We start from the raw sequence: 15,135 nt of genomic DNA, 5'->3' as shown, positions 1-15,135 counted from the left end.
AGATAGATAGATAGATAGATAGATAGATAGATAGATAGATAGATAGACCGACAGATAAAAATACAAAAATAGGAAATCAGAAGGTTAGGGAAAGATGAGGTCTTGAGATTTAGATTTCTATAGGGTCATTTGCATAGAGATGTTAATGAGATTGGAACTCTGGTAGTGATTGGAATTGCCAAAGAGATTTTAGAGAGTAATATGAAGGCCAAGGACAGGGTCTTTTGGTAATTCCCAAACTTAGGAAAAGGAGGACCATTGAATTCAAACATGTTAGAAGCATCTTTGAGTGGCGGCCAGGTGGCTTAGCAAGTAAGAGTACCGGCCCCAGTGTCGGGATGACCTGGGGATCAAATCCAGGCTCAGATACTTAGCACCACACCCAGAAATAACTGGCCGTGTAACCTTGAGCAAGTTACTTAAAGCCGATTGCTTAAAAAAAAAAATTTAAAAAAAAAGAAACATCTTTGGCCAGGATCAAAACAATCAAATAAAAAAGCGTCTCATTATTGTCTCTGTATTTTTGCCAGTACAAATAGTTGTGCTGCATACATTGTAGTCACCTAATAGGTGGGTATTGAATGAATGAATGCCTCCTTTGTTAACCCAAATAATTCCTTCTCTGTGCATTCTGTTTAATGTAGTAAAGTTTCTTTCTAAACTCGCAAACAACATAAAAAGCAACAAACGCAGGAAAAAGAAGGAAGGTGAGTTCTTGACACTCCCTTCTTTAAAACTCATCTCCCTCTTTGTTCAATAAAGGACTTGTTCATTTGTTTCCTGTTTAGGACAGAGACTCTAGATAGGAGCTGTGATTTCAACATGACATACCTTCAGAATGAGAAAATAAGACTCCATTTGAAAGAATTTTTCTTAATTAAACCATCTGTCAACCAAGAAAAATGGTGCTATTAAAAAATGTGATGTAATTCAGTTTAATTTAATTCAACTAGCATTTAGTAAGCACCTGCTGAGTACAAGGAACTATATGAGGCCCTGTAGAGAGGCCTTCACAGAACCTAGCCTATTTTAACTATGGTCTCCTTTTCTTTATATTTTGTGCAATTTGGAAAACTTTTTTAAGAGGGAGTGGAATGAACATACCTTTTTTCCACCTTTGTCACCCTAGGTGTAATTGATTTGAAAGACTGAGTAAACTTTTACTTTCGTGCAATTTTGATGGCCCCTGATGTAATGGTATATTACATCTACTTTTTCCTGGTATAGCTTCTACCTTTCTGACCACTTATTCTAAATCTCCTATCCATCTCCTGCCACCAAACTGTGACTATTTCTTGAGGTTCTCATTTGGCCTTCTTTTCTATTTCAAGTAGATTTCAAGGGATCTGTGAATTTCCATAGGAAAAATGTCATTACTTTTTTTTAAACCAACCTCTAACAGAACTTTAGTATTTCTGTCAATTATTTCAAAATCATTATTCTGAGAAGGGTTCCATAGGTTTCACTAGACTGCCAAAGGGTACATTATACAAATTTTTAAAAAGAAATCTTGCTTTATATTCTCTTGCTTGGTAAACTCCCACGGGTTATATGTCTCCCACTTCTATACTTCCAGTCCCAGATCTCTTCTAAGATTCATTCCCATATCCCCAATTCCCTAGTAGAAATTGTATGGCCTGGAGACATCTCAAACTCAATCTGTCCAAAATTAAACTTATCTTTCTGCCTCTTAGTCCCCCAGGTACATAGCTTTGGCATTATTCTCAACTCCTCACCCTCTTTTATCCTATATATCCAATCACTTGCCAAATCTTGACATCTCTATCCCTCCCAGAATCTCACAAATCTGATTCATCTCTAAATTAGCTAATTCAATGACCTAAATTCAAGCCCTCATCACCTTTCTTGTTCACTTGTTTCAGTCTTGGCCAACTCCATTTAGGGTTTTCTTGGCAAAGATATTGGAGTGATTTGCCATTTCTTTCTTCAACTCATTTTACAGATGAGGAAACTAAGGCAAACATGGTTAAGAGACTTTCCCAGGGTCACACAACTAGTAATTATCTGAAGTCAGATTTGAACTCAGGAAGATTAGTCTTCCTGACTCCAGGCTTGTCACTCTATCCACTACATCATCTAGCTGCCTAAATTAAAAAAAAAATTAGCTAATAAAAACATTTATGATATCTCCCAATTGCCTCCTACCACTGGAAAGAAGAAAAGAAAAACAAAACCTTCTTAATAAATATGCATAGTTGATCAAAACAAATTTCTACATCAGTTATTCCAAAACTGTATGTCTTATTCTGCATATTGAATTCAATGTTTCTCATTTAGGTAGCATTCTTCATTATCAGCACTCTAGAATCATGGTCAGTCATTGAACTAATCAAAAATCTTAAGTCTTCTTTATTTTTTTTTACAATGTTGTTGCTTGGATTCCATGTGCTAAGTTGCTCACTTCACCTCACAAGTCCATTCTACATATTGCTATCAAAGTAATTTTCCTTAAGCACAGATCAGATCATGTGATTTCCCTACTCATTTCACCCCAGTGGCTTTCTACTGCTTGTAGAACAAAACATAAACTCTATTTTGCTTTTAAAACCCTTCACAACTTGGTTGCAACCTATTTTTCTAGTCCCATTATATAATCCTCCCCTCCAGTATTTTCCTATCCAGCCAAAATGGCCTTCTCACTTTTCTTCACATCTAACACTTCATCTCTAGTTCTCATATCTTTGTATTGATTATGCCACATGCCTGAAATGTATTACTTCCTTACCTCTGCTTGATAGAATCCCTTACTCTCTTTAAAATGAAGCTCAAAAACCATCTTCTGCATTCTTTCATAATTCCCTTGTCAGCTGATTTTCTCCCTGCTAAACTACTAGAGAAGGAAATGGCAAACTACTCCAATATCTTTGCCAAGAAAATCCCAAATGGATCACAAAGAGCTGGACATGACTAAGAAAGACCTGAACAACAATAAACTATCTGGTATTTAACTACTGTGCATATATTTGCATTTATTATTTTATATCAATGCTGCATATATATGTATGTATATAGTTTTATCTCCTATAATAGAATATGTTTCTCAGCAGGTATTGAGCCATTCTTTTTACTTCTATCTCCAGTGCCTAGCAGAGTGCCTGGGACATGGTAGGCACTTAATAAATGCATGCTGATTGATTAATTCTACTCCATTCCTTATTTACTTACTCCTTACAGGATTCTAGTAGAGGATACAGTAGACTGGAGACCACAAGACAAAATTGTATTGAGTTCTTCATCTTATGAACCTCATGAAGCAGAAATCCTCACAATAAAGGAAGTTATGGGTCAAAATGTTAGAATCCATGAGTCCCTCAGCCACCGACACCTTGGTAAGAGATTTGACAATGAACAAATCGATAAACCTTTGTGACTGTATTGTATAGCTTGCTAAAAGGATTAGTGATATAATAAATTATATTGCAGACTTACCTCAGAGACTACACATTCTAATCTTAGCTCTGCAATCAAATCATATGAAGATTCATTATCTGAGTTGATAAATGCCATTACTTCCCTGGCAGTGATGAAAGTCATAATATCTCTATGTTCAAGATGTTAGAGATCACCTGGCCCAATTATCTCACTTTATAGAAAAAGAAACTGAGGCACAGGGGTTAATTTCCCCAAAGTCACATAAATCGTAAGTAGATAGTAGAAATTTTAATACCTTGCATTTGTATATTGCTATATGTTTTTCCAAATTTTGCAAAATCTTTTTTCTCATTTGAGTCTCACAATAATCCTGTGATTTAGACAGGATAAGTTTTATTTTACTTATGATGAAATAGACTAAAAGGTGATTAAATAATTTGCCCAAGATTTCCCATCTAGTAAGTGGCAGAGTCAGGCTTCAAACCTGGATTTTTTTTATGCTTAATGAAAGACATTCCTCATGATTCTATTCATTTCATTATTTATTTTCTTTTTTCTTTTCCAGTGGAGGTGATTTTAATTTTTTAATTGATTTTTATGTTTATTTTTAGTTTACATCATTCATTTCCACAAGATTTTGAGTTACAAATTTTCTCCCTGTCTTTCCCCTACCCACCACCCCAAAACAGCGATCCCACTGCATACCCCTCCCCCAATCTGCTCTCTCCTATATCCTCCCCCATCACCCCTCCAACTTTCCAGTAGAGCAAGATGGATCTCTATACCCCAGTGTCTGTATATTTTATTTCTCAGTTGCATGTGAAGAAAGATCGTGTGTATATATATTTTAACATTTGATTTTAAAATTTTGAATTCCAGATTCTTTCCCTTCCTCCCTCATCACCCACCCTTACTGGGAAGATAGGCAATTCAATATAGGTTGTACTTGTGTAGCTATGCAAAACATTTCCATAGTGGATATATTGTGAAAGACTGACAAAATTTCCCCCTCCATCCTATCCTGCCCCCCCCACGTTCTGTTCTATACTTTGACCATATCACTTTTCAAAAGTGTGTGCTTCTAACTTCCCTCCCCCTAACCTGCCCTCCATTATCCCCCCTCTCATCCCCTTCCTCCCTACTCTCCTGTAAGGTGAGATACCCTGTTTAGTGTGTATGTCATTCCCTCCCTAAGCCAAATTCAATGAGAGTAAGGTTCACCCATTCCCTTTTGCCTTCCTGTTCTTCCCCTCCATTGCAACAGTTTCCCCTTATGTCTTCTATATGAGATAATTTACCCCATTCCTCTCATTATATTACTCTCTCACCTCTCAATTTCACCTTTTATGTATCATCCCTTCCTAGTCAATTGGTCCTGTGCCCTCTGTCTATGTATACCTGTACACATATATACACACACACCCACATATGTATATATATATATATGCCCATATACCCTCCTATATAGACATATGTATGTATGTATACATACATATACATTTATATTCCCTTCAACTATTCTCATACTGAGAAAAGTTTCATAAGTTACAATTATTGTTTTTCCATGTAGGAAAGTAAATAGTTCAACTTTGATAAGTTCTTTATGATTTCTTTTCCCTGTTTTCCTTCTCATGCTTCTCTTGCTTCTTGTATCTGAATGTCAAATTTTCTATTCAACTCTGGTTTTTTCAGCAAGAATGCTTGAAAGTTTTCTATTCAACTGAATGACCATATTTTCTCCTGAAATATGATACTCAGTTTTGCTGGGTAGGTGACTCTTGGTTTTAATACCAGCTCCTTTGATCTCTGAAATATCATGTTCCAAGCCCTTCAATCCCTCAGTGTAAAAGCTGCCAGATCCTGGGTTATCCTGATTGTGTTTCCATAATATTCAAATTGTTTCTTCCTGGTTGCTTGTAATATTCTCTCCTTGATCTGGGAATTCCAGAACCTGGCTATAATGTACCTAGGAGTTTTCTTTTGGGGATCTTTTGCAAAAGGTGATTGGTGGATTCTTTCAACCTCTATTTTGCCCTCTGGTTCTAAAACATCAGGGCAATTTTCCTTGATATTTTCTTGAAGGATGATTTCTAGGTTCTTTTTTTGATCATGACTTTCAGGTAGTCCAATAATTTTTAAATTATCTCTCCTGGATCTATTTTCCAGGTCAGTGGTTTTTCCAATGAGATATTTCATATTGCTTTCTATTTTTTCATTTGTTTGGATCTGTTTAATAGTATCTTGATTTCTCATAAAGTCACTAGCTTCCATTTGCTCCAATCTAATTCTGAAGGAATTATTCTCTCATTGAGGTTTTGAGATCCTTTTTCCATCTGGCAAATTTGTTTTTTTAAGGCATTCTCATCATTGGCTTTTCGAGCCTCTTTTGCTATTTGAGTTAGTCTGTTTTTTAGGGGGTTACTTTTTTCAGTCAGGTTGTTGACTCTCTTTTCATGATTTTCTTGCATCATTCTCATTTCTCTTCCCAATTTTTCCTCCACTTCTCTTATTTGGTTTTTAAAATCCTTCTTAAGCTCCTCTATGTCTTGTAACCAATTCATATTTTTCTTGGAAGCTTTTGATGCAGGAGTTCTGCCTTCATTGTCTTCCTGCCATTCCATGCTTTGATCCTTTGTGTCCCCCCAAAAAAGAATCCAAAGTTGTATTGCTGTGCTTTGCTTTGCTTCCTTTGGTTGCTCATGTTGCCACTCAATTACTTGACTTTTGAGCTTTTTGCCACAGTAGATCTCTGCTTTCACAGAGGAGAGCTTTGTCCCAAAATCGCTGGGGTTTTCACAGCTGCCGGAGCTGTTAGTTGGCTGCCTTCTCTGAAGCCTCCACACGCTCTAGCTCACTGGTCACACACCCCAGGACTTCCACCCTAGACAGAAATCCATATCCAAGCAGGTTAAAGCAAGAGGGATTACCCCTCAGAATGGTTTCTTGGTCCCTCTGTGATCTGCAGGCCAGGAGCTCTGAAGCAGTAGCTGCAGCCACCACACCTCAGCCTCTTCTCCCTCCAGGGGCAGAGGCCAGACTGTACCCCCAGACTCCCTGTTTCCAAAGTATACACTGACCTCTCCCTTTGTCTTTGGCATTTATGGGTTGATAATTCTGGAAACTGCCACAGCTGCTTGTGATCTACTCTTCTTTTATCCTTCTAGCAGCAGCTGGTTGTGGCTGCCCTAGGGCTAAAGCTTTATGCTTACTTGTGGCTGGGCTCTGCTCCCAGAGGGCTATGAACTCTTCCTGTCTGCCTGCCGGACTGTCTTCAGCAGGAGATTAGTTTCTCTCTGTCACTTTGTGGATTCTGTAGTGCTAAAGTTTGTTTAAAGTCATTTTTATAGGTATTTGAGGTGGTCATGGGGAGAGCACAGGGAGTTTTCCTGCTTCTATGGTGCCATCTTGGCTCCGCCCCTCCATTATCTATTTTCTTATTAACATTTATATTTCTAAGGTAAATATTGGTATTTTTTGGCAATGGGAAGCTAAGAGATGGGGAAAGACCTCCCCCTCAAACAAAAACCTTTTCCAGGTTCAAATAGAAGTTCTGTGGCCAAACCAGAATTCAACTCCCAACTCGAACTTTTGAGTTCATTTTTTTTTTGTCAGTGAATCATAAACAGAATGTTTGTAATAAATTTTACTTATCTGTCATCACCATGAAACTGATTCTTGTGGAATATGCTTGTACAAAAGACATTTTGTTTATTGATCATCAAAAACGTGAATGCATTTTATTATAAAATTAATGAATTTAAAACTATTCAATAAGCATTCATTGAAACAACTGTGCAAAGAAAAGTAGATCCATACCTTTGAGATATAAGAAGTGTTATAAGAAATTTGAAGAGAAATCTTAAATCATTCTATGGAAATCAATCAATCAACAAGAATTTATTAAGCACTCATTTGGACCAGGCAATGTGATAAGTGCTAGGAATATTGTTGTTCATCCTTCATTTCGAAGAGCATCAGTGACAAAATGGGGTGATGTCTTGACTTGCTCTGGAGTTAAATTTAAGTGAAGCAGAGATGTGCAAAGCTCTCAACCTCACCCTCTCTTCCAGATTCATCAAGGTCCAGTGGCAGAATAAAAGTCAAGATGACTGACCATGTCCCAAGATGCAGTAGATGACCTCTGTGTCTTTGATGTCTGACCAAATTCTAAGTGCTCCATAGTATCTGCTTCAGTTGCCTTCTGGTCTTTGTAAAAGATTGTTCTCATCTGCCCATTCTGTGGGGGAAGTCTTCACATGCTTGGGATAGACATCTCTCTCCACCAACTCACCAGTGGGTTTGAAGCCTGTCAGTTACCCTCAAACTGGTTTATCCCCTCTGCTGACATGGTTTTGCTGGCTTGATTCATCTTCCTCAATTCAAATATGGCCTTAGAGACTTACTATCTGTGTGACCTTGGGCAAGTCACTTAACCCTGTTTGCCTCAGTTTATCTTTGCAAAAAAAAAAAAACCCTAAAAAACCAAATGAGATCACAAAGAGTTAGACACAACTGAAGCAACTCAATAGCAGCTAGGGAAATAAAGACAAAAACAAAAGCTATCTTTGCCCCTTAGGTGCTTATGTTCTACTGAAGAAAAAATATATACACTAACAAAGAAATACAAAATATACTCAAAATAATGCAATGCACATTTTATTGGGAGGAGGGATGTCTGACAACTGAGGGAATCAAGAAAGTCCTCATGTAGTTACTGCCGTTTGAGCTAAACTTTGGAGGAGTGATTCCAAGAGGTAGAGGTGAGGGAGGGAGATCACTCCAGTCATGAAGTGGCACACCACTGAGAATTGCAAATAGGCCAGAGTAGATAAACAAGAAAGAGTAATGAGAAGTAAGTCAAGGGAAAGAGGTTAGAGTTCTATAGTGAAGGGCTTCAAATGCTAGACAAAAGAGTTTATATTTTAGCCTAGGCCTAACAGGACATTAGGCAATGTACATTTACTAGCTGCCAACCCCTAATATTGCTAATATTCTTCTTTGAATACAAATAAAAGGAAAAAGATAAAGACCCTGATTCAGTAAAACAAAAAGATAGCTATTAGATACAATGAATAGCTACTGTACTTACTGTCAACAGAAAGTAAAGGAGTGATAGAAACTTTTCTCTCCTTGTGGAGAAAGAAGAATATGGCTTGTTACTGGAGTTTGCAATATGACCTTAAGTTGTTTCTCCTAAGGCATGAAATGGAGGTTTTTTGTTTTGTTTTATTTTTAAAGAAAGAAAAACAAATGTTAACTGTATTCCAAATCCTATCGCTAAGTTCCCTTGTGTAATGAAAGTTTGTCTACAGTCTAAGTCAACAAACATTTATTAAGCACCTACTATGTACCAGGCATTACTAGGCTAAGTGCTGGAGAAATAAAAAAGGGGAAAGCAATCCCTGCTTTTAAGGTCCTTACAATTTAATGAGTAGGTACAACATGTGAGCAACTATGTATAGACAACATATAGACAAGAAAAATTGGAGGTGATCTCAGAAGGAAGACACTAATGTGAAGGAGGACTGGGAAAGGCTTCTTGTCAGTGATGGGATTCTAGCTGAGGATTCAGCGAAGCCAAAAGACAGAAAAGAAGGCAGAGAATTCCAGGCAAGTAGGCCAGCCAGTGAGAACACACAGGGTTGAGATGGAGTGTCTTATTCGAGGAACAACAAAGAAGCCAGAATTCGTTTCAATTCAATTTTGTAGAGACCTTGCTTGGGGAGCAGTAGTTTTTCTGTTCTGCTGAATGCACAAGAGTATTCTGTTCTCTGTTCAAATTCAACTTGTGTTTTCTTTTTATGGCTATAAATTATTGCCTTGGTGTCGTTGCTGGCCTAGTTGATCTGGGATTCCTCATTTCCATGAAAGCGGTCAGTTGACAGTGTACAAGCAAACTCTGATGTCTAGAGCTGATATACTTAAGGAAGGAGGATGGGGACCCCACTAATTGGCTAGCTCTGCCCTGGTTTCTGGACGCCAGTTGTCAGTGACAGTACCTATCTTATTGAGAACAAATGAATTCTTGCTCTAACACACTCACTCTGATCCCAAAGAGAGACAAGTGAGCGGCCTTTTCATTTCTCAGTTGATGCTGGTGAATGCCTGAGGAAAAGCAAGCCTTAATGTGGGTAGAACTTCTGAGGGGAAGAAGTGTTTTCATTTGTCAGATTCACTGGGTCCCCAGCTGGTGATTTCTGAAATGGACTTTAAAATTGTATTATCACCCCTTGTCCCCTCTGCCACAGGAAGTTCCCATTCAATGGAAGATGGCAGGCACATTTCTCTGGCTGCTGAGGTGGGCCTCCTGACTCGAAATATAAAAATCCAGCCTGATGTTCCATGTGGTGGAAGAGTGGTTGTGGGGTCCTTTCAAAAGCCTAATGGAGAAGAATTTTCAGGTATGTGAAATTGCAATGGTTCCATAATTCTAGGCACTGACTAAACTCTTACTAGGAATAGAATTTTGAGTTTCTTCATCTGTTCAATGATGGGGCTGGGCTCTTATGATACCTGGGATCCCATCCAGATCAGCAGTTCTATGATTTCATTATCTTAATCTGTGCCCATTTATCAGTTTTACGTTAAGGCAATATGACTGAGAACAATAAAGACATGCATGTTTAGCTCAGAGAAAATATTCTTCCAAGAGAGGCACTAGGCATAGTATTGGTGGAAAGAATGCTGGCTTTTGAGACAGAGGTTGTTTGCTATTATTGGGTCATTTTAGTCGTGTCCAACTCTTCATGATGCCATTTGTGATTTTCCTGGCAAAGATGCTGGAGTGGTTTGTCATTTCCTTCTCCAGTTCATTTTACATACGAGGAACTGAGGCAAACAGGATTAAGTGACTAGCTATCAATTTTCTGAGGTCAGATTTGAACTCAGAAAGTTGAGTCTTCCTGACTCTAGGCCCAGCACTCTACTACTTAGTTGCCCTTGAGTCAGAGGACCTGAGTTCAAATTCTGCCTCTTCCATTTACTATCTGTATGACCTTGGGTAAATGACTATACCTTTCTGAACATCATTTTCCCTTTGTAAAATGGGGGTGGCAGTGTACTTGACCTCTAAGGTTCCTTCCACTCTAAACCTATGATCCTATGAGCTTTGTTGGACTGTATTGTGCAGTTTCTTCAGACTTGCACATAACTTGAAACCTAGATGGTTTCTTTGCATTCTGCTGTTTCTGCTGGCTCTTCCCGTGCCACTGATGGCAAGTTTATAGTGTCAGTTGTCAATAAAATATTTTCTTTCTTGCAGATTGTTTTAAAGACTGACTTCACTTATTTTTTAGGCACAGTCCTGGAAGTTCCCTTTCAAGTCACTGATATAGAATATTATTTAATATTTTGTTGACTTTTAGTCATGTCATTCATTAGAAATCTCCAGATTTCTATTCCAGAGGCTAGATTTCCATTCCAGAGGCTAGATTCTCCCTCTGATGGTTTTTGGAGTGGGCCTATGTAATGAATCTTTAACCATGTGTAAGATATGATCCAGGGCCCATTCCTGCCCAAATAATCTACTTATGTATTTAGGTTCAGTGGATGGTTGTGGCTGACCTTTGATTTGTAGATGAACAATCCTTTGCTTAATTCAACTTAGAAAAACAATGAATGTTTACTTTGTCGTGTTCCTAAAACAAAGTTTATGTACTGTAAAAAATCTGGAATGATGGTTATAGCAAAGAAATTACTGTTTTCTTTTATGCTATCTCATTAAATACCCACAAAATGGGATAAATGTCCATCTTTTTGTAATGATAGCTAGTATGTATATAGAGAATTATGGTTTTCAAAGCACTTTACAAATGTTATCTCGTTTGATCTTTACAATAACTCTGTGAGGTAAATGCTATTATTATCCACATTTCATAGACGAAAAAAGTGAGACTGAGACAGATTAAGTGACTTGCTCAAGTCATACATCCTGTGTGGACCAGGGGCTGGATTTGAGCTTGAGTCTACTTGATTCCAAGGTTAGCACTGTATCCACTGTGCTGTCTAGTCATTCGTGATGGTTTAAATTGACCCCTATCTTGATAGCTTTTTGTGATCTGTAATAGTGCTTTTTCTTGGCTATTTTTGTAAATGATCTGTTATTGCTAAAGTAAAAAAATAAACTCTATGAACGTTTGTGAATATCAGAAAAATCACGCTATGAGGAAGAGAAGATAGAGGAGTCTGATATGGAAAGACAAATAAGACATGTTGGTATACAGGAGCTGGGGAAGGAGAAAGGGAGAAAGAATCTTTTCCTGAGTGCTAGCTTGGGAAGCCTTTCCCAGTCCCTTCTCAACCCTCATTGAACAAGGAGCATATGTAAATGATTCCCGGTTATGAGTTAGGAGTGTCAGGAGTTTCATCCAGAAGTTTATGAGTCATTGATCTAAGCAATTTGCTATAAGTGCAGTTTCCAAAAGGAAAAACAGCAAAGTGGCTGTGCGGAAAATCACTACTTAATTCTTTCTTCAGATCCCTGAGAAAATTAACAATGTGCTGGGCACTAGTTTTTAGCTCTTGTTTCATATGCACCCAAGTAAAATAAACTTACAGCAAAACTTCTCTGATTTTTTTCAAAAAACTGAATTGTAACCACAAAATCGAGACCCTAGGCATACACTAATCATTATAAAAAGGCCAAAATCCTTTGGTTAAAAAAACAAACAATTTTTAATTCCTTCTACTGAAATTGAAAAGAGGAATTTTCTCTAGCCTTTTTCAGTCATGTGTGGCTTACTATGACTTTCAGGGAAAATGAAAAAAAAATTCCTCTTGATCTTTAAGGAAATTTTAGCAATGGGTTTACTATTTCTTAACTAGGTAATCATTTGTTAAGAGTCTAGTTGTCATCCACATTCAAGTAACCTGCAGCATCTTGGCACAAGTTCATTTGTATATACCATTTTCTACCTCTTCTGTTTGCCTCAGTTTCCTCACCTATAAAATGGGGATCTCCATAGCATCTAACTCACAGGGCTGTTATGAGGATCAAATGACATAATGCTTAGCACAGTGCCTGGCACACAGTAGGTGCTTAATAAATGCTTATTTCCTTCCTTTCCTTCTCCAATGCTTCTTGAAGCATATTACCAATGTGGTCATCTTATGTATTCATTCAGTATCTCTTTTAGTTTATGGAGTTGGAGACAAAGTTTACCATGTCTCCCTCTCCTCTTTTCTATTACATGGGATCATCTCCTTAAGACATAGTCTTTTTTTTTGTCTTTTTGGAGGGGGGAAGGCAATTGGGGTTGTGACTTGCCCAAGGTCACACAGCTAGTAAGTGTCAAGTGTCTGAGGCCAAATTTGGACTCAGGTCCTCCTGACTCCAAGGCTGGTGCTCTGTGCCACCTAGCTGCCCCAAGGTATTGAATTGCTTGCATTACACAGCCAGGTCTAGGACTTAGCTCTTCCAAGGCCATTTGGTGTAATAGAAAGAAGCCAGTATGTAAAGTCAAAAAGAGCTCAATTTCTAGTCTGAGCCTCGGCGTCTTTAAATTTAAAATGGGAGCAATAAATAATACCTTGACTGCCTACATCAACGTGTGTTCAGTTCAATTAAATAAACATGTATGTACCAAAAGGAACAGTGCTGGGTACTGAGGCTATAAAGACAAAACTATAAATAATGTTTATTGCGTTCTTTATTTTCTACTGCTTTTAAATCCAACTTCCCTTATACTTTTTTGGGGGGCAGGATGCTTTAATAATGTCTATTCTATTTTCAGGTACCCTTCAGTTTTCCAATGTGGAAATCCAGAACTTTGGGTCTTTGCTGTATCCATCTATTGAATTCAATAATGTATCTTTGGGATCTTGTATCATCTCTTCTACTGTGCATCAGAGCTGTGGAGGGGGTATTCTAGTATATTCCAGCAAAAGTATCTTCTTATATGATAACATTTTGTTTGATACCATTGGCCATGGTATTGATCTAGAAGGTCAAAATCACTCTGTCATCAAGAACCTCATTGTCCTGACCAAGCAGCCACGAAGAGCAGTGGACTGGGTGACAGGAATCAAGCTGAACCAGGCAAATGATGTCAACCTCACTGGGAATGTTGTAGCAGGATCAGAGAGAATTGGCTTCCATGTCAGGGGCCATAGTTGTTCAATGGCTGAAAATCCTTGGGTTGGAAATGTGGTCCATTCGAGCCTTCATGGACTCCATCTGTATAATGGAGATGGATTATACAACTGTACTGGTATCTCTGGGTTCCTTTCATATAAGAACTTTGATTATGGGGCCATGTTCCATGTGGAAAGCAACTTGGAAATAGATAACATGACCCTCGTAGACAATGTTGTTGGTCTTTTTCCATTAGTATATACGTCCTCTGCTGAACAGTGTTCCTTAGAGAAGAAACAGATAGTTCTCAGGAATTCGATCATCGTGGCAACTAGCTCTTCTTTTGACTGCATAGAAGACAGAATTAAACCTCTTTCTGCTGACTTCACATCAAGGGATCGAGCCCCGAGTAATCCCAAAGGGGGTCGGGTTGGTATATTGTGGCCTGGTTTCACTGTGGAACCAAACCAATGGCCTCAAGATGCATGGCACAGAGTGAGAAATTATCCTTCTGTCTCAGGGATCATGAAGCTTGACGGTTAGTTGACCTTGCGGGTTCACTTCAGCCACGTAGCCCAAACATTTGGGTTCACTGGGTTCCCCTTCCTTAAGTAACTTGTACAAGCATGATCAGTGCAATGCAATCTAATCAGTAGCTTGCCTCAAGCCTCCTGCCAGGATGCTAGTTTGCATAAATAGTGACAAAGTTCTTACATTCAAATGCTTTTATTCTTTCCAAGCTAGCTTCATAACTGTTTTCTCATTTGTGCTTTACAACAACTTTTATAGATAGGTTGGGCAAATGGAATGACCTCCATTTTGCAGATAAGGACACAAAGACATTAATTTAACTCACTTGCCTGGGGTCATAAAGACAGTCATTGGTGGGACTGGGCCTAGAATTCAGGTCACTTGATTCCTATCCTATGTTCTTTGTCTTGGTCTAATGGGCAGATCTTTTTGCATTTTTTTTTGCTATTGACTCACTCCAAAAGTATTTAATTTCTCTGTTGCTTGGTTTGCCCATCTGTAAAATAAATGAGTCAAGTCTTTGAAGAAAATGATTGCCACATGAGAACAGATTGCCACTGACCATTATTCTATTTCTGGGAGGTGTAAGAAAAACACATTGGAATACTCTGATGTGTCCTGCTTATACTAAATCCAGGGCTAGAAGAAGATATTGTTTCAGTAAATTAAGATTGCGGCAATCTGCAAGGCAGCGAGATGGCATCTAGGTAGATAGAGAGTGGGATGTGAAGTAATGAAGACTGGAGATCAAATCCTACCTGGGTTACTGTGTGACCCAGGACAAGTCACTTAAGCCCTTTCAGCCTCAGCTTCCTCATTGTGAATATCAAAATCTTGTATGTAAAGTACTGTGAAAACCTTAAAGCATTACAGAAATGCTAGATGTTATCATGATCATCATTATTGTCTTTCATTTCATAAATGAGACCCAGAAAATGAAGTGACTTGAGGATGGTTATATGTTAGTAACCAGCAGAGTGGGGATTTCAACATAGGTAATCTAAATCCAGAGGTAGTGCTCAATCTGCTGTACCATTGAGGTTTACTTCGAGGAATACTTAGCTATGGAACAATCAAAAACCATCACAATCGCAAAACACTGTCTTGGTCCTCTTGTGGTTGATGGTTCTCATGTGGTC

The 15,135-nt window shown here is 38.3% G+C and overlaps 1 protein-coding gene across 1 annotated transcript in view; it reads left to right on the top strand.

Annotated features, from left to right (window-relative positions):
- PKHD1 (PKHD1 ciliary IPT domain containing fibrocystin/polyductin) overlaps positions 1–15,135 on the top strand; it is a 669,991-nt gene that overhangs the window by 488,363 nt on the left and 166,493 nt on the right. The window contains exons 56-58 of the mRNA XM_069070581.1: positions 3,196–3,350; positions 9,642–9,794; positions 13,125–14,003. Coding sequence (XP_068926682.1) covers positions 3,196–3,350; positions 9,642–9,794; positions 13,125–14,003 — 1,187 coding nt within the window. The remainder of the gene's footprint in view (positions 1–3,195; positions 3,351–9,641; positions 9,795–13,124; positions 14,004–15,135) is intronic.

This window comes from Petaurus breviceps, unplaced genomic scaffold (assembly GCF_028583685.1).
Source record: "Petaurus breviceps papuanus isolate PSGF00001 unplaced genomic scaffold, PetGlider_PUasm1.0 90822, whole genome shotgun sequence".
Classification (NCBI taxonomy): domain Eukaryota; kingdom Metazoa; phylum Chordata; class Mammalia; order Diprotodontia; family Petauridae; genus Petaurus; species Petaurus breviceps.
Note: the sequence above shows the minus strand (reverse complement) of the source record. Positions and strands in the feature narration are given on the sequence as shown.